The sequence below is a fragment of the Lepidochelys kempii genome, chromosome 18 (assembly GCF_965140285.1).
Source record: "Lepidochelys kempii isolate rLepKem1 chromosome 18, rLepKem1.hap1, whole genome shotgun sequence".
Classification (NCBI taxonomy): Eukaryota; Metazoa; Chordata; order Testudines; family Cheloniidae; genus Lepidochelys; species Lepidochelys kempii.
In genome coordinates this window covers 8,627,508-8,654,802 of record NC_136397.1, presented here as the reverse complement: position 1 = coordinate 8,654,802, position 27,295 = coordinate 8,627,508, and the positions used below count along the sequence as shown (strand labels likewise).

At 51.9% G+C, this 27,295-nt stretch overlaps 1 protein-coding gene across 3 annotated transcripts in view; it reads right to left on the bottom strand.

Moving 5' to 3' along the window:
* Positions 1 to 17,781, bottom strand: part of IGSF21 (immunoglobin superfamily member 21) — a 265,009-nt gene extending 247,228 nt beyond the window's left edge. For 2 of the 3 annotated variants that reach the window (XM_073316766.2, XM_073316765.2), the window contains exon 1: positions 17,279 to 17,779. Coding sequence is in view for 2 of the 3 variants with exons in the window: in XM_073316765.2 (XP_073172866.1) it covers positions 17,279 to 17,342 (64 nt within the window). In the remaining variant the exon portion in view is untranslated. Of the gene's footprint in view, positions 1 to 17,278 lie in introns of all 3 variants that reach the window. The other variant, XM_073316767.2, reaches the window with a different exon arrangement.
* Between the last annotated feature and the right edge of the window lie 9,514 nt (positions 17,782 to 27,295).

Below are 27,295 nucleotides of genomic sequence, written 5' to 3'. Positions count from 1 at the left end.
TGGGAGCAGGATTCGATCCTCTGTTTGGAGCCGTTAAATCGGACAGAGGTGACTTGGTGGGTGGGGGGAGGACTAGAAGAGAGGGTGTAACTGCAGCAGAGTGGTGCCACCAGGTCGCCTGGGCTGGATTATGACGTTCTGAGGCCCTACACTATGTCAAGTGTAAGACATATCATAAAAAAAATGGATTTTATTATTGTTGTTTTCACAGAAAGGCTGTTGAATATATAAACATGAAAGCTTTATATCTGCATATATACAAAAGGCGAAGTTGCAAAAAGTTGTGAAGCCTCCCGAAACTGGCGGAGGGAAGCCAAGACAAATTCATCCTCCTCAAGATCCACTCAACCCACGTCCATAAGACGATCACCTGCGAACTCAATCCCGTGAAGCACAGACAGCGCATGGAGCAGAAAGTGGTGTGCGCACTAAGACACACAATTGTCCGTAGGAACAGATCAGAAGAGGAAAGATCACACGGACCCTTAAAAAACGAAATAAAGCAGGAGGGAAGGCACTATACGACTGAGTGTGCTGGACCGTAAACAAAAGACGGCGCCCCTCTGGTTATTACCCGCCACGAGAGACGCGATACGTGACGTCACTCCTCGGACAAGTCCCGTATGAGCACGAGCTTGGCAGGATTGTTTCACGACACTGCCGTCACCGAGCTCCCATTTTTCCCGGGTTTATCGGCAGTGAGATTATTTATTTGTTGAAATAAGATCTGAAGGCACAGTCCGAACTTTACCAGTAGCAGCTGGCCAACAAAACGCTGCCTTAGGAGACCGATAGCAGACTTATTCGTAGAAATACTGATTTTACAAGTGCAATTATCATATTTTTTCTCAGCCCTGACCTCCCGCCTGTCAATAATGAACAATTAGTGAAGGGTAAGGTTATTTGTGTAGCCAGTTGTGTATATTTTTGTCATATTTGAACTAAAATGGCTATATTTAGAGAGAATCTTCTATCAACCGATTTTGATAACATTTGAAATGGAGTCAGATTTCTTTTTTAGAGGCCCCTCATACTGCGAGGCCCTAAACTGTAGCTTAGTTAATTTATGCCTTAATCCAGCCCTGCAGATTGCCCAGGTAAAAGATTCATTTCAAAAGAAGCCCCCCTTTACGAGGAAACACCCCCCTTTTCTCAGCCACATGGAGCTCCACCAAGGGCTCCAGGGAATGAAAATTCCCAAGAGAAACTCAACTTGCTAGGGCCCCAGCGTGGAGAGAGAATGGAGAGAGAGTCAGGATGCGTGTGTGTGCTGCTGGGCACAGCCCTGAACCAGGAGTCAAGAGACGGCAGGTCTGTTCCTGGCTCTGCTACTGACCCGGGGCATGACCTTCAGCAGGTCACCTCCCCTGTCTGTGCAGACTGTGAGCTCTTCAGGTCAGGGATCGTCACTCGTGTACGTACAGCACTGGACACGATGCAGACCTAATCTTGGCTGTGGTCTCTGGGCACCACTCTAACATAAATAAAGCTATTACACGTACAAAGAGATGGCTGAAAATCACTCCCCTGTAGCTTCTCCTTACCCGCTAGAGCCCCACAAGCCATGTCCTGGCCCCCTCCCTCGCAGTTCCTGTTCTGCTGAGCGGGGCAACAGAGATTATCCAACACTTTCCTCCCAGATCTTTCTCTGATGTCTGGTACTGGCCACCAGTTGGAGTTTAATCACCTGGTTATTATAGGTCCAGTGCCTGCTTCCAGCTGTTGTTCTTATAAATATATGGTTGGCAAGAACAATAATTCCATGGAGGAAAAGCTTTGCATTTGGCTATTGTCCTTGCACTTTGCTAAGAGTGCTCCGGCCCTCTGTGCTCGTGCAATGAATCCACATTCCAAACGTGGTCAAAGCCCAGGACTGAAAACAAGCCCGTGATTGACGGTTTATTTTAGGAAGGAGCCGAGAAAGCGGGAAGGAGATAATGCCGAGGAGATAATGTAAGCTCCAGTCATTAGTTAAAAACAAACCCCATCAGCGCTGCAAGTGTCTCAGCAAAAAGCAAACAAAAGGGCAAAGAGAGCAACTTGGCAAGGGAACAAAAACAGACAGCTCAGCTGATCCTCCCAGCATCGCTCCCGAGCTCTCCTCGGGTGATTTACAAGCCTGGAGGTTTGCAAGGCAAGACCTACACCAGCACTGCCCCCCATCCTCCAAAAAGAAGCTCTCACGTGCACTTGTGCCCCCCACGCCAAGCGTTTTCCTGGGCCTTCTGCACTGAGGCTTTGCTACAGCGCTGCTGAAGCCAAAACCAATCTGCTTGGCTTTTATATCAGAGGTAGGCACAAGGAGGTACCCCGCTGAATTAATGCAGTACTCGCTCCACCCAAAACTCTGCATTTAGTCCCATCACTGGTGGATGCTCCCATCCTTCCTCACAGGCAAAGCTGCGATTCATTCCCAGCGCTCCTGGGTCTAGAAAGCGGCCGATCCCCATTTGCGTAGGGCACACAGCATTAGGCCGAATGCCCCCTTTTCAGTCTACCTAAGGTGCTACTGTTGCTCTGCCTCTGATCAGTTTCAGCTTGTCAAAACTGTTGAAACCTTCTGCCTTGGTAAAGTGCTTCGGATCCCTGGAAGAAAAAGGCTGTACAAGTGCTAAGTATTATTATTTCATCCCTTGGCTGGCTTCCGTATAAATCACAAACCATGGGTTTGTCTAGATTAGGGATATTTGCTGCAGTGTGCATATAGGAGCGGGTTGTGTGGATGTAGCTGCATCCATACACCCCCCCCCCATACGCACACTGCAGCCGTACAAACTCCTACTGTAGGCACACTGCATTAGTGCCCCCATTTTACAGATGGGGAAACCAAGGCACGAGAGGGGAAGTGATTTGCCCAAGTTCACCTAGCAGGTGAGCCAGGAATAGAAGCCAGAGTTCACTTCCATGCACGATCCACTCGGCCACACTGTCTCTCACCAGCTGTGATGACAAACAGAGGTGGAAATTAAAGATCCTGGATTTCTTTACTGCACATCAAGGGGACTTCTTAGTTTGTCAGCTCCTCTGGGCAGTGACCAAATCATCGCGTATGTTAGCTCAGCATCCAGCAGAATGGGGACCCAGTTCCAATATTAACTTTAACCACCACCATGCTGGTGGGATGAAGTCTCAACGTCTTGCAGGAACATATTGTCAACATTTTCACCGGAAGTTATCCAGATGGTTTCACTATTTATTAATTATGTTCTATTGCACAGAAAAACCCAAGTTGAAAGGAAACATTTTGATAAATGAGATATTTTTGGAGTAGTTCACTTCGCAAGGAATTCAGAACTTTTGACTTTTTGTGGTAATTTGGGACAAAACCAGGTTCGTAAGTCTCAGAATTCCCTGCAGAACAGAAGCTTCCATTTTCAACCAGCTCCATCCAGGAGTAACTCTGCTGAAATCCATGGAGCTACCACACCTTTACACAGGTAGAGCGGAGATCAGAATCTCACCTGACAGGAGCTGTGTTTATGCGACAGCCACCATCTTATCTACCACACCCGGGTCTGAACTGGGACTTCCAGAGCCAAACACATGAGCTGCTACAGCTCAAGTTAAAGAGCTAAGGCTTTGTAGCGTGTGTGTGTGTCCTAACTCATATTCATTGGGGATCAGCACAGAGGAGGACCTGTAACTAACACACCCACCCACCAGTGGATTACATCTACACTGGCAAAAATGGAACTTGTAATTGACACTGCTGCATGGTCAATTCTCATGTATTAGTGCTGGAAGTTTTCATAGGGCAGGTCCACACTTACAAACACTGCCCTGGTGCGGGTTCACTGCAGCACTTCACTGAGGTTCTTCCATCAGCGTAGTAAATCCACCTCTGTGAGAGGCGGTAGCAGAGTTGACAGGAGAAGTCCTCCCATTGACATAGCACTGTCTACACTGGGAGTTAGGTCAGTATGACTGTGTGACTCAGGGGCTGTGGATCTTTCATATCCCTGAGCGACGTAGTTACACCAAAGTAAGTTTAAAGTGTAGACCCGGCCATAGAATCATAGGACTGGAAAGGATCTTGAGACGTCAAGTCCAGCCCCCTGCACTGTGGCAGGACCAAGTAAACAAGACCTTGCATGGTAGAGAGATCCTGCAGCTCCTTTTGTACCCAACTGCTAGAGTCCAGAGCGCGTAGCAAAATCCTTAGGGATGTGGGGGAGGATTTCAAAGACATACCCGGGAGTTTGACTTTCAATGAGACTTGGATGCCTAATTCCCATCAGTTCATCTGAAAACAATCCCCCAGAGGGTCCAAAATCAGAATGACGCACCCCGACTCGGTACCCACTCTGAACTCGAGGGTGGAGGGAATCTGGCTAAAACGGGGCCTAGAGACAAACCAGCCCTGGGATTGGCAAAGTTACAGCCCAACTGAGCTTTCATAAAGTCAGAGAGCGCCCCGGCTTTGCCTGTATCCAATCAGCATTGGGGGATGGCTGGGTGGCAAAACAGATAAGAAATCTGTTTGGGGCAAAAGTTATTACCACTCCACCATGGTAAAGGGCAGATACAATCTGACCATTAATATTTGGGGATAATCCCCTTCCCCCAACATCATCATCATCAGTACCCTTCTTATCTGAGTGTGTGTGTGTGGGGGGGGGTAATTCCCCTGAAACGCTTCTAAACTACCACCATCTCCTCCCACGGGATTGATCAGATTAGCAGAAACAGGTCTCCTAAACTCCCATAATCCCGGCCACCATTAACCCTTTCACATCCACCTGCTGTTCAATCCCCCCCCCCCCGACACACACACACTTCTGAGGTTCAGGAGACAGAGTCTGCGTGGATGGGAACTCCCAGTTGTTTCTTTGTCCTCCTCCCTGCAAGGATCTTAGAGAAACAATTCTCGTCAACACAAAAAACCCCTCTTTTTAAAATATCCCTTCCTGGGCACAACATGCTCCTCATAAGGGCTGGCGAAGGGAGGGAAGGTTTAGAACTTCTGTTGTTTTGGTGTAATAAAGTTTGCAGAAAGAGCAGGATGTGAATTTTTCAACACACCATCGTTTATTACGCACACCCTCCCACGTCCCCGCCCCCCAACTCAGCTTCCCGGCATGTCTGATGCCATCCTTATCACGCAGCGCTGCATTCCCTGCCTGCCATTGGAGCGTAACGCACCCTTTGCCAGCTGTGCTTCTGCTCGCCAGCAGCTGGATTGGTGGGGGAGGGTGCCGCAGAACAGCTGGATCGGTGCAGTCTCGGGATACCCCTCACCCTCAACTTCAAATCCATCATTGTTAATCGATTCGCAGAGCACATCTCATAAGCCTCAAAAAGCACTTCAGAGGATTACGCTACAAACACATGGTGCAGGGAGCACTTTCACCGGGCTGTGGGCTGCTGCTGCCGGGACAGAGCTCAGCAGCTGGCTAACAGTGCAGGGCCATGTCACGCAGCGGTCTGACATCTGTTCGGGGGCGGGGAGTGGGTGGGGTGTATTGAGGACTGCATTGGAATTGCAAGCTATCACTTCAAGAGCTGGGCGGGGAGGTTTCTAGGTGTCTTTGTAGCAAAGAGCATGAACGGAGTCACTGGAAAGTGCCCGAGGAACAGTAAGGGGTGGGAGGGATGAGTGGTCAGCCTTGCTGACTTTAGGAGCAGCCTGCTTTGTCTCTCTCTGGCTTCTTGTGTGTTATTGTTCTGAATTCTCAGAAATAAAATAGGGTTACATTGCAACTCTCCAGCAAGAGTATTTATATTTTTTATCTAATTTCTCTTTATGCCATGAAACAGAACAGAAAACTGGTGAGGAGGATGGGATTATAAAAATCAGCAACAATAGACAGCCTCTGTTTGCTTGGAATGGGCGACAGGGGATGGATCCCTTGATGATGACCTATTCTGTTCATTCCTTCTGGGGCACCTGGCATTGGCCACTGTTGGAAGACAGGACACTGGGCTAGATGGACCATTGGTCCAAAGAGGATGGATCTAGACTGTTCTCAGTGGTAGCAGATGACAGAACAAGGAGTAATGGTCTCAAATTGCAGTGGGGGAGGTTAGGTTGGGTATTAGGAAAAAGTTTTTCACTAGGAGGGTGGTGAAATACTGGAATGCGTTACCTAGGGAGGTGGTGGAATCTCCTTCCTTAGGAGTTTTTAAGGTCAGGCTTGACAAAGCCCTGGCTGGGATGATTTAGTTGGGGATTGGTCCTGCTTTGAGCAGGAGGTGGGATGACCTCCTGAGGTCCCTTCCAACCCTGATATTCTATGATTCTATGATTCATTCTTATGTAAAAGAAAAAACAGGCTGCTCTGGAGAAGCAGCGTAAGTGATAGTTTGCAATTCCAGGCCAGTTCTCAATACAACACAGGGCCAAGAACTGGACCCTGGGAAGAGTGGATCAATAAACAAGCTAGACCACTACGTACTCCCATGAAGACTGGACCATGTACTTAGAGCACTAGCCTAGGTCTTGGGAGACAGGGGTGCAAGTCTCTGCTCTGCCACAGACCTAATGTGTGATTTTAGGCATGTCACTTAGGCCCCAATTCCCCTTCTGAGGTAACTCTGATGTTTCAAGCTTTCTGGATAGGCGTGGAAACTTTTCTAGCCTGAATACTCACCCGAAGAGATATCCATGGCTGGACTGGCAACATTCTGTCTTCCCACCAAACCAACAGGATTCTGTATGAATATTTTATACTGGGGAACCCTTTCCCTCCATATCTGCACGGTGAGTTGGTGGTTTCTATTGGCATGAATCTTCAGAGCTGGGGGGAGGGAGGGTATATTTCCCAAGCTCTACATCTACACTGAAACTTCACCTTGCCTGACTACCTAGCTGCAGTGCAGGATGCAAATACCAGGTAGACGGTCACCAAACACAGAACTGGGGACCAGGAATTAGGCACAAAGCTGGGAGGTTCACCCCAAGGGGGAGTTGGCAGAGCAACCCGCACAACAGAGGGGAGACAGAAACAAGGAGGAACTTCCTGTCCCAGTGTCCAAACTACAAGGCATTTCCTCCGAGTACTAAAAGACTTTCCATTAAAGGCAATAAGGAAACGTGGGGCCTAATCCTAGGAGAAGGGAGTCAAGAGAGAGACACACGCTTTGCATTGCAGCAACCTGCCGCCAACTCGGAAGTGGACAGCGTATGACAAACGGTCACGGGAGAAAGCCCCCAAATGATACAAAGAAGCCATAGCTCAAGCAGATGCTTGATGGACTGTAACCACTTCTGACAGGGAGCCGGTGGCTCTGGCCCCCTTCTCCGTTTTGGCAATATGCAGCTAGATTGTCATGCCAAGGAAGATACTCGAATGGGAACGTTTGTCAACTGGAGGCAGAGTGTCCTCAGTGACTGACAAGGGGAGTTGTTTGAGGAAAGGGGGCACACACCAATGGGAGATTATGGAGCAAGGCATGCAGGGAAGGGAGGGTGCTTTCTCTGCACACGCATACAAACGCACTCTTTGCAACGTCGCTCCCCGGGGAAGATCTTTTTTAAATAAGGTGGTTGCAGAGAAGGAATTGCAGAAGAGAAATATTCCGGCTCGGCCGCTACAGATGCGCACAGATAGTCCTGGGGCTAGGGAACAGCACAACTGGCTCGTGCAAGCCAACCGGGGATGTATGTGCACAGGCTGCGTATCCCCATGCTGCCCGCGCTCAGGCCGCTCGCCCCTCTCAGCCTGCTGCCTTTGGAAAGTAGAGGCAGGGCTGGGACCCCCGGGACCCAGCACTGCCCCACTGCCCTCTCTCATCCTATAAATGCCTCTGTGCTATCCGCGAATGGCCACAGACTCTCAGGTCACTCCGGGCTTGCAAGCATCCAGCCAGCTGGTGCCAGAGGGTGGCATCAGGATGGCAGAGAAGTCTGGGCTAGATTGCCCCATCCCATGAGGAGTTCTCTGCCACGGAGGTATGTGTGGAGGAGGTCTCCTGACCCCATGGGACAGGGGATCAATGGGGAAGGGTTCCTGTCCCCAAGAACTGCCAGTACAGGATCTGCCCCCCATGAATACGCTCCCCAGAGGCTTTTACGGGCCCCTCTCCTCTCTTTGCTGCATGGCTGCTGTTGGCAGAGACTCTCTGCAGCTGGTCGGTAGCAGCCATAGTACTCAAGAGGCACCGATAGGCTGAGCCAGGATCTGCTCCTCGGTTCCACTGACCCAGCCCCATACCGGGGAGCTGAAGTCTGGCCCTTTAAAGTACAGCCAGCTAGGCTCGTCTCAGGACACTTGTCCTTTCTGCAGGACACTTCGGACTGGATTCAAAGGACACGTGGAAGGCTGGATTAACCAGGATGGATGGCAAAAATCTCTCTCTCCCACACCAAACCCTTCAGTGCGCAGTGGAAATGGCCGGACTCTGAGGATCCAGGAGAGCATCCTTGACCTTCTCAGAGACACCTCCCTCCTGCAGGATTAACCTCTCCTGTGCCAGGCTGTCAGGACCAGAAGGCTGCAGAAGGGCTTTGCCCCCAAGACAGAAAGGCCTGGGGATCTGCAGAGCCTGTTCATGGAGAACTGGTGCAGGTTGCCCAGCTTTTGTCCTGCAGGACCAGCTGCTGTGGAGTTGGTGCCAATGGTGCAAATCTTGCAGACACTCTTATCTAACAGGAGTGAAGGGAGAGCAAGCGACAGTGGGACCACAGGATCAGGAGGGCGTCTACACAGATGACCAGCAAGTCCTGGTAGAAGCTGCCTGACCTCTAGAGCAGAGTATCTGGAGGGGGCATGAATGCATCTGGGGAGGGGCAGCCTCACTGGAGGTTGGAGAGCCCATTCCCTGGGGAACATGGAATTTCTACTTAGCCCTGTTCGTTAAGTGGACCTGGAGAAAGTGAGGAACCTAGTTTGGGGGGGGATGTGAGGGGCTCAGCAGGGTTACAAGCTGGGGGCAGGCTGCTCCACTCCAGTACTGGACACGCACCGGCCTCTCGGCATGTAACACTGGCCTCTGTACATACAGATCTCCCCCCTACACCTCTGCCTGCTGCATCACTTCTTGTGAACGAGTGAGCCCACTGGCTAAGCGGTATATTTTCCTGCCAGACGGCAGCTCCTCTGGGACTACCGGATTCCTCTCCACCCTCACAAACAGAGCTTGTTTTGCTCATTAGTCTGGGATTCCTGGCTCCCGAATAAATATAAGCTCAAAGGACCAATTCACCATAAATCAGAGCTATCCACGAGGTAAGGTTTTGTCCAATTTGTTCCCGGCTTATTGCTTGCCCTGCAACGCAACACCCCACCCCATCAGAACGGTAGCAATTTGCACCCACTTTGTAAATATTTGCACTGGTGATCACACAAGATGTAGGTCAGCCATGAACTAGGCTCTCTGGCCCAGACCCTCAAAAGGTATTTAGGATGGAAGCGAGGAGTCTAACTACCTTTGAGGGTATTCATGTCTGCAGCTGTCCTGGCCAGAGCGAGGTGACAATCTGAAAATATTTCCCGGGAACATACATGACTTTCTGACGTTCAAGTGACTTTGCTAGACTGTCCATGGGCACCAGACACTGCCAAAGAAAAGGAGTTTATTGGCAGGAGCGTTTGAGGAAACTGCATATTTTGAGCCAACCTTGCAGAATATGGACACAAAGGGAATTTCAGAGATTTCAGAAGCCTAATAGACTCGTGTTCATTCTAGGAGGGGACAAACACACACTAGGCCTGTCCAATCAAACCAGCTCAAACGTTGACTATCAAATAGAGTGACTTGCTTGCAAATGATCGATAGGCTGAGAATTATTTGCAGAAATTATAACGGACAAATGAAGACAAAAATCACTCTGTTTGGGACCAATTTGCAAACAGAAAAAGAGGTAAAAGTCAATTAATAAAGTTGTCCCTAGTGAATTATTTCCCCAGATCTATCCCAGACCTTAAAGTGCAACAAAAAAAACGGTTTAGATCAGTGATACCCAGACCTCAGTGGTTCAGTAGCCAAATTAGCGATCAACGTTACCCAAAGAGCCGCAGCAGTGTGAATTCGTTGTTTCATTTACTATAGTATGTTATTCTCACAGCAAAATGACTGACCAAGTATTATTATATCAACTACAATTGGTTAACAACACAGTAAAAGCACCCTAATTGGTTAATAACTTAGATCCGTTAATAATTAAATCACACAGTGTTTTAGGATCAGGTGCTGCAAAGAGCAGTAGGAGACACATTAAAGAGCCACTTGCAGCTCTCAAGCCTCAGTCTGGTATCCCTAATTTATATTCTTGTAGTGCCTAGAGGCCAAAACTGAGGTCAGGGACCCATTGCGCCAGGTGCTGGACACAAAGATGGCAACCAACAGCCCCTGCCCTGAAAAGCCACCAATCGAAATAGACAAGGCAGACAAACAGTGGGAGGGGACACAGGACACAGAGTGGGAAAGTGACTTGCCCCAGGGTCATGGAGTAGGTTGGTATGGGAGCCAGGATTGTCTGCACAAACACTGAGCTTGCAGCCAGCTTGGGTGTAAGTCTACCCCGCACTAACCTGTCGCACACAGAGTGTCTGGGTGGACCTGGTTCCCTAGTGAACTTTGATATACTCTGCTTTGAAGCAGATTAAAGCAAACTAGGGCACTTTAAGTGTGCAACAGCAAGGTCCACATGGATACTTAATGTGGGGTAGAGTCATACCCCAGCTCTCCAAACTAAGGGCTGATCTACAATAGAAAGTTAGGTCTGTCCACCCTATGTCACTAGGGGGTGTAAAAAATTCATCCACCCCCACAAGACATAGTTAAGCTGACCTAAGCCCCTGTGCAGAGAGCAGTAGGTGGATGGAAGAGTTCTTCCACGACCTAGCTACCACTTCTCGGGGAGGTGGATTTACTAGCGACAGGAGGGGTTCTTCCATCGCTGTAGTCAGCGTCTACACTGAGGCACTACAGTGGTGCTGTGCCACTGAAATGTTTCTAGTGTAGACACGTGTGACGGAGTGGGGGATTGTCTTGTTTTTTCCTTGTTTTCCAATGGTTTGCATGCAGAGGGGGCGGGACTCAGTTTCCCTGGGTGTTACTGGTTTAACGAGGTGATGGGAGAGGGAGTCTGTTGTTACAGAGGACCGGCGAGGGAATTTGGGACCCCAGCCAATGGCCTGGAGAATGGATAGCCCAGCGACTGGGAGGCCCAGCTCAGGAGTTGCAGCCGGTTCTGGCCAGTGGGAGGACAATGGACTGTGAAGAGAGGACCCGGTGACCTAACCAGCCAGTTCTGGCCAGAGGACAGAAGAGGGGAGAGGAGGCCCAGGAGACCCTGTTTACCTGGAGAGAAGACAATGGACAGAGGCGGGGCTTGGGGCCGGTGATATTAGCTGCCCAGCTGGGAAGGAGGGGGGCTCTGGGCTGGGGAGAGAGAGCAGGCAGAGCCCACCTGGATGCGGGGGAGATTTGGATGTCCTGTGCTGAGGGAGGCCAGGCCTGAGAGTTTCCTATGCTGTGTTCAAACGCTCAATAAACCCTCCCGTTCAGGGGCGGCTCTACCAATTTTCCATCCCCGAGCCGCTGAATTGCCACCACCGCAACAGTGCCGGGGTTGCCGCCGAATTGCCACCGTGGGACACAGACTGCCGCCCCGCTCTGAATGCCGCCCCAAGCACCAGCTTGGAAAGCGGGTGCCTGGAGCCAGCCCTGCTCCGGTTTTACACTGGCTGAGTGTCACTCCAGTCTAGAGAACAGGGTTGCAATATTCCCTCTGAGAGAGGAGGCCCTGGGGGTCCAGAGCGAGTGGACTCCCTGAGGGGGCCCACGGCGAGAAACAGGTGTGCTAAGGCTCGGAGAGGTGCGGCTCCAGGAGGTGGAGGGGCTTAACCCCCGAGAGAGAGTGGACCCCCGAGAAGGGCTGTCTCACTGAAGGGGGTTCCCCCCACGGACTGCATGGGGCCAAGAGTGGGCACGACCTGTGAGTCCGTGACAACATGCCCTAAGGGTTCATGCAGACAAGCCTGAAGTCTCCTGACCGCAATTTAGTGTCCCATGGGACCATGCTACCTCCTGAAGTGATTAAGGTTTTCTTGTAGCCATTGCTGCTCTTTCTCCAGCACAGAGATGGCCTCAATGGTTTTCTCTCTCACACAGACACACTTTTCTGTTTTTCCCCCCTAGCTTATGAACTCTCATCCTGCTGTCAGAGGATGCTCTGAAGGGCTGGAGCGAATCTCAGCCCCACCCCGCTCCCAACCATTAAACAAGGCTCCCGGCTGCAGTTGTCTATGGTGCACCCTACCGCAACCCACATGTGCACTGGGGTCTCCTTCTCCAGGTAGGAGAATCCTGCACTGACATTTCCACTGCATCACATGGGGCTGGCTGACATGGCCTCCAGCCATTCCCCTGAGCCACGAGCCCAGACTGTCAAGTTTACTTCACTTAGGAGGCTCCATTTGGGCTGGAATCCTGGGCCAAGAGACTCAGAGGCAACAGAGAGGCCCTTAGGTGGCTTTACAGCATGGTTTGTAGCCAGGGCAAACACAATCTGCAAGCAAGATCCTTCCCAATGACACATTTATTTATTGTTTGTACTGCGGTAGCACCAAGAAGCCAAATCAGGGATCGGGCCCTGTTGTGCAAGGTGCAGTACAAACATATGGCAGAAAGCCAGCCCTGCCCCAATGATCTGACAAGGTGTCAGAGAAGAGACAGTAGGTGGGTACAGACAGATGGGGGCAGTGCAAACTGGGAGAATTGAGAGCAGCATGACAAACAGCATTCACAGCACACCAGTTGCCTAGCTTGGCTGGGGTTTTTTAAAATTTGTTGTATCAGAAGAGAGAGGCCCAGCAGTTACATCATTAGCCAGAGACCTGGGTTCAGTTCCTAGCTCTGCCTCGAGCTCCCTGCAAGTCCCTCTAAGCCTCAGTTTCTCCATCTATTATGTCCTAAGGGATAATAGCACTTCCCTCCCTCACAGGGCATGGTGAAGTGCTCAGACACCGTAACGGCGGACCTTTCACCAGTGCTAAGGTCCCCAAATAATAACCAAGAAGTGCATTGAAAATTCGTGCCCCAGTCCCACTCTCCGCCCCAATCCAATACAAAGCAGGGGCCTAAGAGTGTGTCTCTCGGAGAAGTTACTGGACCTTGGCTGGGCCTGAATCTCTCCCACCCTGCACCTTTCGGAGCTTACAAAGCGAGCATTAAATGGCACTTAAATCTGCATTCTCTGGTCACTCCCCTGGGCTGGGGGTGGGGGGCAGCATTTAACATCCCCATTACACTGCTGCAGAGGGGTCCTACCCTGACTCTGGACACCACTGGAGCTCCTACGCGCCAATTCTGGGCATACAGGGAACACCACGCCCATGGATCTCCTGAGCAGGGAATCTCCCTAGTGCAAGGGGGATTCCCTGGAGGTATAAAGCCAGCAACCAGCCCCACACTGCTCCTCCTTGGAGGCCTTGTGGCATGCTGTCCACGTGGCTGGAAGGGGAGGGAGGAGAGGTGGCCAGTCCGCACTGCACTCTGGCTGAACCGGGCAGCTGGGAGCTCCTTGGAGAGACGCCACAGGTGAGGTAAGTCAGAGCAGCTCCTGGGCCTGGTCTACATTGTGCCAGAGACTGTACAAGTCCCTGGCAGCCTCCAGAACCCAGGAAGCGCCAAGATGGCACAGAGCCACCCTGCGCTGTGCTGAGCTGAGCAAATGGACTTTAAGCAAAGAAGAAACAGCCCCTGTGGGTCAATCGTGACGCTGCGTGGAAAGTAAATACCTCGCTCCCAGTAACACTTGGATGCTGTAGCTGACAGCAGCCTTCCTTGTGGGTGTAAAGTACATCACAAAAGAAAACCTGCAGTCCTCTTTTTCCCCCCAGGTGTTCTCCGGTGCTTTCCAAACCCCAATAAAGCACAACTCCCTTCTCCTGGCCAGGTTTTGATGGCCACTTTCCTTTCACCTCTCCCAAGTGCCGATCAGACCGCAGCCACCTGAGCCCAGACGGCAGGTGACTTCAGTGAAAGCTAGAGAAGAGGTACGTGGAGGGCGAGATCACTCATGGCGTGAGAACCGGGGCACTGTCTGCAGGCCACAGCCGGGGAAAAGGCCATTGGAGGATAAAAGAAGATCAAACCAGAAGCCAAAATAAACTCAGCACTGAGCAAATAAACCGGCGTCCCCTCTTCTGGGTCCAAGTAATGTTAAAGGGAGGCCCTGCTGTGACAGCCCAGTGCTGAATGGGGCCAGCTGAGGTCAAACCCCATTTCTCTGGGTTGCTACAGATCTTCCAGGGTAGGTCGGGACAGGAGTAAGAGGCCAGGTCAGGCAGTTTGACCACAGCTAAGGAAGCTGGACAAGTGGCTGAGGGGAATGGGGCTCCCCTCCCCGCTGCCGTCCCCAGTGCACCCCCAGTGCACCGGTGAAGGGTTGGGACGTGAGGCCCAGGTAGGAGCCTCAGCGTAGCAGCTGGATGTGCTGGGCAGGCTTCTCCCTTCTTCCCTGTACAGCTGGGCACGCCGGGTATTCGCAGTTAGCTCGGACCCTCTTGGCTTCCTCCCCCAGCTCTGAAGAGCTCAGAGGCTTCAAAGCCTGAAGTTGCTCCAGTAAAACCCTTCGCCCACCGTGTCTCCCTCCTGCCCCAGAACCAACATGGCTACACCACCGCTGCAAACGTGCTTGGTAACACGCATCAAATGCTACCCTAGCCAACGGGCAGCCAGTAGATCCCAGCCCCCCTCCTCCCCCAGGGCCACCTGCCGGCTCCAGCCAGGTGTGCCCCGCTTACACCGGGGCGGGATCCCAGTCTGGCCAGCTCCATAGCTCTGGGAAATGCACCCTCCCTACACACACTGGGCATCACAGGTAACAAACCAGCCATGCAGGCAGCCTCTGGCACAGCCAGGCGTCCTGCCGGGGGATCTCCGGCTAACGCGCTAGCCGCGCCGCGCCTTGCCAGAGGGGGACGCTGCACCGTGCCTTGCAAAGCCCCCTCCAGTGCCGGGCCCAGCCAGCCGCCTGGGCTGACTCGCTCGGCCGATGGCAGCGGGCAAGCCCCCCACCCGCACTGGGAAGCGCCGCGCCGAGCTGGAGACAGATGAAACGGCTTCCTGGCTATTAAATTTTCACCATCCCGGGGCCCGCTTGAAAGAAGAAGGTCCCAGCCCAGCCGGGCTTCTATTATTCAAACCCCTCTTCCCAGAACAAAGCGGCCGGCCTGGCCCGCAGGGGGGCGCAGCTGGGGGGCGCAGACCGAGTTGCTGTGTGAACCCAGCCGAGCCGCTTGCGGGTCCCGCCGGAGTTTGCAAACTTAGCCAGGCTGGCTGGCAGCCCGCGCCAGAAGCGGCCTCTGCCGGCTGCCAAGGGCGCCCCCTCTCGGATCTGGGCGAGCATCGCCGCAGCCGGTGTCCCCCAGAAGCGCATCTCCAGCAGGGCCGGGGGCGCTCTCCGGGCGGCTCCCCCCCAGGGCCCCCTCCGGCGGGCAGAGACACACACCGGGGAGAGCAGCATCGAGCCAGCAAGGCTCCAGCTACTCCCTAGCGCCCTGCCAGGGCCCCCCAGAGGAACCCAGCGAGGAGACACCCCCGGCTCCCCCCCAGCGGCCGAGCCACCCCGGGCAGGGGACACACGAAAGCGCATTCTCCGGTCCACGGACCCGGCATCTACATGGACCGGGCGGCTCCAGGGGGACCGGACGGGTTTTCCCCCCTCCCAGCTGTGCCGGGAGGGTTCTGCCTCCGGGCTACCAGGATAGCCTTCAGCCTGGGGGCTCACTGGACGTGCCCCCCCCGAGGCGCTGGGTATTGCACGGGAAAGGTTGCACGTTTCCCCGCGATCGCATTGCAGACACCCCGGCCCTAGCGTAGGGCTGGTTTTGTTTTTTTAAAAAAACAAACAAAAAACCACCCCGACCGAGCAGCGGGCAAATCGGCCACCTGAACCCCCCCCCCCCCCCCAGCCTCTTCCCAGCCGGAGCCAAGGAGGAAGCTCCGCAGCGTGGCAGGGCAGCTGAGCCCACGGAAAGGGCTGGTTGAGATTTAAAAGCCTCTTGCCCTGGGCTGACACCGGTTAGTTCCCCCTCCCCCGCTGCTCTTTTTAGGGGGAAAGGAAAAGGGGGTGCGAAGGGGCGGAGGATTGCAGGGGGAGGGGGGCGCTGCTGCCAGCCCCACTCTCAGACCCGATTGCCCGCCTCCAGGCCAAGCCTTTTTACTCCCATCCCTTTAAACCGAACTCAATCCGGATTGTTCGCCGGAGGTTTACACGCCTAACAGGTGCCACTCCGGAGTGGGAGCTGTTGCTAGAGCAGAAAGCCAGCTCCCCTTGCTGGGGTTCCGTTCTCTACCCTGGGTGGCGGGATCTGCCCACCAGCTATTTCTCTGCGACCCCCACTTTGTAAATCACTCGGGCGGCTTTGATTTCCACGCACGCAGAGTTGGCGGCGGCGGTTGTGTTTGCACAGGACGAACCCCGGCCCCCGGCTCATCAGCCGCAATCGGCGGGTTATTATTTGTAACGAGCACTCCACAATGCGCCGTGATTGTCGCTCCTCTTCCCACCGGGGAGCGACTGGCAGCGCGAGAGACCTGCCTTCTGCACCCGCCAGCAGAAGCGGATGGAAAGGGCTGGCATGAAACAACGCCCCCACCCCAAAACCCCAGCGAGCCCCCCCTGTGCAGCCCCCCTCGCCCCCAAACCCAAACGAAACCACCACCCCCCGTGCAGCCCCCCTCGCCCCCAAACCCAAACGAAACCACCACCCCCCGTGCAGCCCCCCTCGCCCCCAAACCCCAACGAAACCACCCCCCCCGTGCAGCCCCCCTCGCCCCCAAACCCCAACGAAACCACCCCCCCCGTGCAGCCCCCTCGCCCCCAAACCCCAACGAAACCACCCCCCCCGTGCAGCCCCCCTCGCCCCCAAACCCCAACGAAACCACCCCCCCGTGCAGCCCCCCTCGCCCCCAAACCCCAACGAAACCACCCCCCCGTGCAGCCCCCCTCGCCCCCAAACCCCAACGAAACCACCCCCCCGTGCAGCCCCCCTCGCCCCCAAACCCCAACGAAACCACCCCCCCCGTGCAGCCCCCCTCGCCCCCAAACCCCAACGAAACCAAAACACTGTTCGCCTAAGGGAAGGGCTGCACAGAGAGAGACCTACCCAGGAAAGTATCCAAGAACCAGAGCAAGTGCGTTACAAAATTAAGCCGGGGGCCAGATCCTCCACTGGAGCTAAATACTTCGCTCCGATTTACCCCAGCAAGCCCATAGGTTTGACTGGAGCCACGCTGATTTACACCAGCTGGGGAATCTGACCCCCCCCCTTTCTTTCCTTTCGGGGTTGAATCAAAGCCCCCCAAGGGGAGGGGGGTCACTCACCCATCACCGCATCCAGAAGGTCCCAAAGTAGAAAGCAAAGGAGCAGGTTGTTCATCTTTCGCATGTTGCCCCCCGGAAAAAAAACTCCATCTGGTTCAGAAGCGCCCCAGCCTTCCGCAGGGCGATCCGGAGAGGGGCATGGGAGGGTTGGGGACGACGGGACAGCGACGTGGGTCAAACATCGCGGCCCGCTGGAGTCCGGGGTGGCGGGGGGAGGAAGAGGAAGGAGGAGGGGATCAAGGGGGGGGGGAGAGGGGAGGCAGAGCCCGAATCAAGGAGGAGACGCTGCACCTGGGTGGCGCGCCCGCCTCTGTCTCTCGTTGCGCGCAGGCTGCCCGAGGAATCCAAATCAGCTGCCCGAGTTTTGGAGGAAATCTCCACTCCGCTCTCCTTCCGCTGCCTCTCCGGCGTGTGCGTATCAGACAGACTTTTCTCTAATCCTCCCTGGCTTCTGCGCTCCCGTCCTTTAAGCCGATTTATTGCAGCAAGAGAGTCACGGCAGAGATCACCCTCCCTCCCCTGCTTTCCCCACGTCCCCCACCCTCGGCTGCTGCTTAACCCTTTCCCGGCTTGCAAAAAATACAGATCTCCCCCGGCTCAGCCTCCCCGGTCAGCGCCCGTGGCTGGCACGGGCCAGGCGCGCAGATGGAGAGCCAGCCACGGGTAGCGGAGAGCCAGAGATTAGCGAGCCCTGGGGCGCTCCAGTGAAAATTGTGCCAGCAGTTTCCGTTCTAATCCCCTTCTTTGCCGGGTTTGGTAAATAACCTTCCCCTCCCCAGGACTCACGCCGCTAAGAGCCCCGAATTCCTCAATGCATCGGTTCAATTGCCCCTTTGATTTGAAGTTAGGAACTGGGCCAGTGTGCAGCAATCCACTGGGGTTTCTTAAAGGTGGCCCTTGCCCTGCACTCCCCAGCCTCACACAATGAGCCCAGGGCTTTATTTTTATTTTAGAAAAAGTGTGTTCTTTAAGTGGGGTGGTGCCTAGTAGTTGGGGGGGGGGGGGGAGTCTGGGAGACAGAACTCCTGGGTTCCATGCCCAGCTGTGGGAAGAGACTGGGGTCAAGAAAAGGGAAGCTGGGCTCCTGAATTGCAGATCTAGTTCTTGCACTGTGGCCTAGTGGTTAGAGCAGGGGGAAGCAGGCCTGCTGGGCTCTGTTGCTAGCCTTCAGAGTCTGTGGTCTACAGTAGAACAGGGGGCTAGAAGCCAGATGCCCCAGGTTCCGTTCTTGCAAGCGGGAGGGAATTAAGATCTAGTGCACCGGAGAAGGGGAAAGCCAGAAGCAGGAATCCTGGGTTCTATCCCCTGCTCTTGAGGCAGCGTGGCCTGCTCCTGTGAGCTGCAGGGCTGGGTAGCAGAGCTCCTGGAGTCTGTTATTTCTGTGCATAGCTGGTCAGGAAATGATTTTTTCTTCCCCAGTGAAAAACTCTGAAGAGAACCAATTGTTTTTGGCAAAACTTCTTCTACAAAACAGAAAGTTGGGGTTTTTTTAATTTAAACCTGTGGCTGAAAAGAAAACACCTTTGGTTTTCTAGCACTCTGGTTTCTCAACACCAACCTGGACAGTTTTGTTCTAAACATTTTGTTCATGGGGGAAAAATTGTTTTGGACAGAACCCTACTTTTTAGTGAAAACATTTTTCATTAGAAAGTGTTTTCAACTGCTCTACTCTAGGGGGCCCATAAATGTCCCCCACCCCACTTTAAATATATTAAACAGATAAAAGCAGGTGTCCCCCCCTCAATAGACTGTCTATCCCCTTACCAGACTTTCTGTCACTCGTATTGTAACAAATCCACAGCACCTTGAATGCCAGGCTTCTCACTTGGTTGCACCATTTTTCTCTTCAGAATGCCCCAGCACCATGTCCTCTTGCTCAAAACCACTACTTGAACTACAGGAGAAACCCTCTGGGCTGTAAGCAGTATAGGGCCTAAGACACACAGCTGAGCAGTTCCTTATTCCAGCCAGTGGAGGGCAGTGGTGCACACATACAGTTGGCCGTTCATTACAGTATTGAGCTGAAATCTGTTCCTTGGAAGATGGCCCAATTAAGAGGATTTCCCAATTAAGTGGAGTGGATTGTGCAAACATGTTTGCTTTAAGAATGAGAGCCATGCAATTCTGCATTCAATCTCATGGTGTCCTTAGCTGGCCCTGCTGCACCTTCTCCTCTCTGCCTCACGAAAGGCTGAGTAAAGATGCAAATACTAACCCTCAATGACAATTTAATGGCTCTGCTCTGCCTGTCGCTATTTTAGCATTAAAACCGGCGGATGGTGGGGATGTTTTTAATTTAATGGCTATAATCTACACTTACTGTGCACTTCCTCTGTTTATGCTCCTTTCCGACGTTTCTGCCTAACACGTCCAGGGACTAGGACACTGGGCTAGGAGGGAGGAGACATTTGCTGTGTTCTTGGCTGTGCCCCTGACATGCTGTCTCACCCCACCTGTCTCGGGTGAAACAGCCCCCTTCTCATCTATATACAGGGACATCAGCCTTGCCAGGCTGGATCAGACCTGGGCATGTAGCCCAGGGGCCTGGCTGACAATAGCCAGCACTAGATGCATCAGAGAAAGGTGTAAGTATCTCCAGTGGGAAGGTGTGGGACCATCTACCCCCAGCCTTAGGTCTCATCCCAATCTCTAATCATCAGAAATTGGTTTAAACCACAAGGCTTAACATTCCCCCCCCCCCCCCCCACACACACACACTTATATATATATAGTTAACGCTAACAAAAAACTCTGGCTGTTTGTGTGACCCATATAAATGTCCAATCCCTCTTTGAATCTTGCTATGTGCTTGGCCTCAACTCCTCCCTGGGGCAAGAGTTCCACAGTCTAATTATGCATTGTGTGGCAAAGTACCTCCTTTGATCAGATTTTAATTTCTCTGACTGTCCCCCTGTTCTTGTTATGAGACAGGGAGAACAGACGCTCCTGCTATACCTTCCCTAGGCCTCTGGTTATTTTATACACTTATCAAAGTTGCTCTGTTTAGCTTCAACTCAGTTTAAAACCTGCTGTAGTCAAACCTGTGCAAAACAATCTATATAGACACTCAGCTCCAGCGAAGCCAAATCAATATAGCCAGGTTTAAATCAAATTGAGAGTCTTTATTCCCCCTCCCCCACACATTTTAAAAAAAAATCATACTTTTAGTTAGGTATGGCCTCAGTTTCCCCATCCGGAAAATATGTATAATGACATTTACACACCTTTGCACTATTCTATTATACACAGATTCTTAAACTGCCTTCATGGTAGTGTATGAATGCCTCGTGAAGTGCTTTGAGAGTCATGGTGGAAAACCACTGTAAGTGCTATCGTGATTTTTAAATCTTTTCGGTTAAGATTTATATTTTAAATAAGCCAACCCCCTGAAAACCAGCCCCAGAATATATCAATGTCTAAAGGGAAAAAGAGAAATCAATTCGTTCTTAAAATTCTTTAGAGTGAAATGGGTTCTCTGCCCTTTTTCATCCTCCAGTGAAAGCCTTGGTTACATATTGCAAAGGAATGAGGCAAAGGTTGTATGTTAATGAGGTCTAATTTTATTTGATCATGGATTTGACAGTTCTGCAGGTCCCCTGCCAGTGAGATGCTGCTGTAGCTTTTGGGTCTTGCATGTCTGTATTGACACGAGTATAAAGAAACAGAGCGTGGCAAGAAAATAATGAAGTCTGAGGCTCTGTCTTCAGAATGAGCCACTTAGAACAGACTGTTGAAAGGCAGGATGGCCCAATGGTTAGGGGCACCTGCCTGCGACTTGGGAAACTGTGGGTTCAAATTCCTGCTGTTCTGGGGCAAGTCCCTAGCCTGGGGCAAGATGCCTTAGTTCCCCATCTATACACTGGGGCTAATAGCACTGCCCTATCTCACAGAGGTGCTGTGAGGACAAATCCATTCTTGGGAAGCATGGTAATGGGAGCCATAAGTATCTAAAATAGGCAGAAAGCTGCAGTCAGTTGGGCTTCCAAATGCAATAAGAATGGGGTCTTGCAGGGAAACATCTGACACCAAATGAGCCACTCTGGATACCACCAAACGTGATAAGAGATGTGCCGGGAGAGCTCCACAAATGCACACCTGTGCACCCTTCCAACAGGCCACGTGGCTCGGCTGCCCTGAAGGTACCCCCCAGCAGAGGGTATTGCAGTGGGTGAAATGCCAGTTGGACTGGCAGCTGCTGGGGTGGGGTGGGGGTTTGCTCCTCCTGAGCTGTGAAGTTAAGATGTGGATCCAAACTTCCCTCTACTGCAGGGTGGTTCAGCTCTGAGCTGTGCAGCAGGCCTGTCTCCGAAATAGAAATACAGGGTTTGCTGTAATGGATGAGCCCAATGCTCCATCTAGTCCTGTAACCTGTACTGGCCACAGCATTGATCCTGTAAAAGAAGCCAGCTGATCCATAATGCATCTTGTCAGTTTTGAAGTCTGGTACCATAGGAGGAAAAATCCCTTCCTGACTCCCACACAAGACCAGTTCCCACCCTGAAGCTTGAAGTCTGATGTCCCTTATCACAGTGTGAGCTTGCAGAGCTGCAGATATTATTAGCGGTTATAAATCACCAAGCTCAGCCTAAACTTCAGCCAGTGTTTGTCTCAAGGCCTCCTTAAGTCCCAGATTTCACAGGTTTGGTACCATAATCAGCAGGTGTTTAATGCCACATACTCCAGCTTTGCCATCTCTGCTGTGTACTAGGCATTTCTTGAACCAGGAGGCAGGCTCTCATACAGAAGCATGGAGGACAGTTGGAACACCAGTTCTGAACCTTCCCCCTAACTTTTAAGGAAATCCTGATCCAAACCCTGGCTTGGGCCTGTCTCTGTAATACAACGAACCAGAACACCCAATCCAAATGGCCTTGAAATCTGGGAGACCAGATCAAAATTTGGGTCTCTCTCTGTAACAGGGCATCTAGTCCAAAACACTCACAATCTTCAGAGCTGGATACAATTCCAGATCCTAACTTCAGGACTCAGGCCCTTCTCTCGTTACAAAAGGGAAACTGATGACAGGCGTGGATGGAGCTGGAATTCAGAAGCTGGATGTCACACAGAGTGCAGAATGGCTGGGTTCTTTAGGGACCATCTCATCTTTCATCTTGTTCCTCCTGCTTGCAGCTGGTCAGTTTGGGAAAGGCTTGGGATCCTCTGGCATACGCCATTTCCCCCTCTCCTCCTTACCCATATACCTGTGCTCAGTTTCTCCACCATTATACAAGCATTCTCTCCAGGCAGCTGGATTTTTAATGTCTCTCAGAGAGATACAATTTGTATCGATCAGTTAGAGCTGTGGGAGTCTCCCTCTAATACACCTCAATGGATAAATGGGCACTTTGAACAGACCAGTCTACGCCATCCTTTCCTGGCTTGCTTGTTTTTCCTCCTATCAGTTCTCTCTTGTTCACCATTCCTTTATAAAAGAGGCCTTGTGAGAAGCAGACGGCAAAGTCAACAGCAGGTAAAAAAAAAAAATAAATCTCTGGAACTGGCTCAGAATTAGAGATGCAGAAAGGAAGGTTTTCACCCTGGGAAAGTCACACTGTCCTTTAAGGGAAGGCAAATGTGCCGGCTTGCTAGTGAACATGCAGATATTATTAATGCTCTTATGATTTTTGTGGAATCTGCCTGATAAATAATGATGTAAAAGAGAACTTGTTTAAGCTCTCTCTCTCTCTCTCTCACACACACACACGCGCAATGTGAAACCAGACACTGCCTGCACATACAGGAAGGCAAGCAAGTGGGGTCTCCTCTTTCCACTTAGGTGGATTAGCAGACAAGGACTGGAAAGATTCCTGAACAGTTTGGGCATCCTGTTCTTCTTGCCCAGAAGGGCCTTTTCTATGTAGCTGGTGCTTATTCTGCAGAACACGAGCCAAATTCTTTCCTCGCGTAATTCGATTGACTCCGGCGGAGTTGCAGCAGCAAAGAATTTGGCTCCTTATTTTGTGTTGTGAGGTAAATAGCAAAGAACAAGCTTGAAGCCTGATCTGGTTTTCATGACAGCTGGACAGGTCTTGACTCCCTGCCTTTGTTGCCCCCGGCAGGCCAGACTCAAGAAGGAACGGAACCCATTAGCAGAGTCCCCTGCCTGGTGGGGACAGTTTTGACTATGGCCTGTCCGTCACTGCAGCCCAGAGAAACAGAGACCCTCTGGGTCCACAAGGGAGCAAGAAGGATACAGAAGGTGCAGCCAGAGCGGCTTTCAGCTCTCTGCTTCCCCAGCTCCGGTAGCAACTGCTAAAAGGGTTCCCACCTCCCCAGCCTTCCAAGTGCAGGGCCCAGCGCTATGGTGTCAAAGCAGGGCTGTCACCGGGGGCGGCTCTTCTGGTTCAGGGAGCGGGTGACCCCAGCTTTCCCTGCCCGGGGACAGCAGGGGATTCCCCTCCGAAAGGAAGTGGAGGAGTACAAAGGCGCCTGTCTGGCTGGTATTGACTGCAGCCCAGTTCAAGCTTAGGTTCGGCTGGGGTTGCCGTGGCTTCCTCTAAACCCTGCGCCCAGGGCCGTGGGGGAAGCTACAGCTGTGGGGAGGCGGGTGTCGCAGTGGATTGAAACAGGATGGGGAGCTCCCACGAGGTCCAGCCCAGGAGGAGAGGGTGCTGCGGGGATACCCCGCTTACTCCAGCCGGCGTGAAAACGGAGAGTGCTGGCTCTGTTTTAGCCGAGAGAATGAATGAGAGAATGAATGAGAGAATTTATAATGAAAGAGGTGCAGGGGCTCATGCAATTAGGTGCCGGGGCTCAAGCAGGATTTTTACATTCATAACGGACACAGCAAGCCCAGAGGTGCAGGGGTTATGGACTGCCAAGCCTGGAGATGCCCGGGCTCAGTCCTGGCACAAATTAAGCCCTGGGGCCACCCCATTCTCATTCTTTAACCCCTGATGACAGCAATCCACACTGGGGAGCACTGTGTCTGGGGCTGCACGTTTCTTCGCAAAGAGCATATGGCTCGCAGAGGCAGGGTTTGGGGCCACTGCCCACCCTAGCTGCCGTGGACTGCTCCTTCCATCTGAAATCGCCTAGCTATTTTGGTGAGACTGGATTTTTTTTTTAAGAAAAGGGATATTTCTCTGGAAAATTTAGGGGGCAAATTAGAGGGAAAACTTGCCCCCTCCCAACCTGTGTGGTCTGGAATATCTGCCGCTCTGAAATACAGATGGGGCCGTGGAAGCTATGTTCTGGCTGCTTCTCCACACTTGCAAACCCAAGGCAGATTAATTCTTAATGACTGCATTACTCTCTGAAATAAAAAAATAAACATCCCCTCAGATGAAGAGGGAATGCTCCAGAGAGCCGTTCCTGAAACAAACTGATCTTTCACGCTTTGTGATGCTGAGGTATTAACCACAGAGTAGCCTGAGGGCTGGCGAGGGGGCTGACAATGACGGCGCCTTCCATGCAAACCCATGTCCGTCGTGTACCAAGTTCTCCACACTTTACAGGGAAGGTGCTGGTAAATTCACTGCACATATGGCCTTGTGAAAGAACCTACACTTGCCCAAGGAACTGACTCTGACCTAAGGCTGAGTCGAGCAAATTGGAGAATGATGGTAAACCCATTGTGTCCGGATAACCAAGCATGCCTGAACCACATGGTTCCGTTAGCTTTTGTAGAAGGCATTCCAAGATGTCTCCTTAGGGGGCATATCTCCGCCCCGTCAGTACCCAGCACTGAACCACCATTTACCTCATACTTCGCTCCCCATTAAACAGAAATAATGATGCCTTATTTTTAAAATCAGCGGGGTAGCTGTGTTAGTCTGTATCCACAAAAACAACGAGGCCTTGAAGGTGCCACCAGACTCCTTGTTGTTTTTATTTTTAGACTGCACCTCGTGCCCAGAAGTCATCTATGGGCTGGAGATGATTTGCCCAGCACTGAAATGCAGCCAGCCTACGGGGATGCTGAAATGTTTTGGGCAGATGAAGAGCACATGCCCCGTGGTAGGGTATTTAAATCGTCCTGCTGCTTGTCATCTGAACTGGGGGTTGGGCCAGGATGCGAGAGCTCTCACGCCTTCTCTTGCAGAAAGTACTGTGGGCTCCTTAACAACCAAAATGAGTCCGATCTCGAGCGGGTTGGGATTTTTTTATTTTTAGGTCAGAAAATGGCAATTCGTCAAATCCAATACTTGTCCTGCAAAAGGGGCAGTTTTGACAAAACTTTTGTCCGGAAGGTTTCTCAGGTCCAGGATGGAATTTCTGTGGTTCGTTGTCACAATTGCTCTCAAATGTGTCAACAGAGACCTTCCTGGGTGATCTAGACAATGAAACATACTGAGAACCAACCAGTGGGACCTCTGGGTGCTGGATCCCACAGGGCCTCCATCTGTAGAATAGAAACCCTTGCTCTTCTGTTCGTTCTTGGTCACTCCAGGAGGCTCTGCCCTAGCTGCTCTTCGTGTCTTTACTAACAAATCAAGTGATTTCCCCAACATTGCATCGTGAATCTGTCACAGAGCTGGGAATCTAACCCAGGTCTCCTGAGTCCCAGTCCAGTGCATTAACCACAGAACCACAAACCTCTGATCACATAGTGAGAAACCCAGATCCCAGTGAGTGTGACGCAACTTGGGGTCTCCTTGCAAATGCGTGGCGTGGCTCTCGCTCGCTGCCCTCTCCCTGGGAGAGCTCCCCCATGACCTAACCCTACGACACAACAGCGACCCGCAGTGCAGAGGAGAAGTTTGAGATGTAGATCATAGAATCATAGAATATCAGGGTTGGAAGGGACCTCAGAAGGTCATCTAGTCCAACCCCCTGCTCAAAGCAGGACCAATCCCCAATTAAATCATCCCAGCCAGGGCTTTGTCAAGCCTGACCTTAAAAACTTCTAAGGAAGGAGATTCTACCACCTCCCTAGGTAACGCATTCCAGTGTTTCACCACCCTCCTAGTGAAAAAGTTTTTCCTAATATCCAACCTAAACCTCCCGCACTGCAACTTGAGACCATTACTCCTTGTCCTGTCCTCGTCTACCACTTGTCCTGTCCTCGTCTACCACTGAGAATAGTCTAGAACCATCCTCTCTGGAACCCCCTCTCAGGTAGTTGAAAGCAGCTATCAAATCCCCCCTCATTCTTCTCTTCTGCAGACTAAACAATCCCAGTTCCCTCAGCCTCTCCTCATAAGATGTTTGTCCCAAAACATTTCAAAGGAATTACCAGTAGTTGTTTTCCTGCAGCAAAATACCTGTGACAGCCTCCAGATTTACTACTGTATCACGAGCCCACGCCCAGAGAAATGTGCAGGGCAGCAACCGAATGCCAGGATGTTAAAGCAGACAGTAAGTCATGTAAAGTGCCGGATAAAAATATTGTTGCTTGTATTGGGTGTCTGGCTTTGTGTCCAGCCGGCGAGACTGGAATCCTTAGAACAGACACAGGCTGTAGCTGTGACCATAAGAACAACCAGACTGAGTCAGACCCAAGATCCCTCTAGCCCAGTGTCCTGTCTTCTGACAGTGGCCAGTGCCAGGCACCCCAGAGGGAATGAACAGAACAGGGCATCATCAAAGGATCCATCCCCCGTCATCCACTCCTAACTTCTGGCAAACAGAGGCACGGGACACCCTCCCTGCCCATCCTGGCTCATAGCCATTGATGGACCTGTCCTCCTTGAATTTATCTAGGTTGGTTTTTTTTGAACCCTGTTATAGTCTTGGCCTTCACAACATCCTCTGGCAAGGAGTTCCACAGGTTGACTGTGCGTTATGTGAAAAAAATACTTCCTTTTGTTTGTTTTAAACCTGCGGCCTGTTAAAAATGCAAGCTCCTGCCATGGTGCTACTCACCGATGTGCAATCAATCAATACATGACTTGGAGTGACACCGCTAGGACTGAGCAAAGCTTTTGTGTCAAGATTTTCAGGTCACTGGGAGCTGCTGGGTTTGCAGCCCTGTTGAAAACCCAGCCACCTAACCAGGGGCCTACATATAAATTTAGGAGCCTAATGTTAGGCTCCGAGATGGAAACTGACAAAGCTGCCCAAGGGATTTAGATG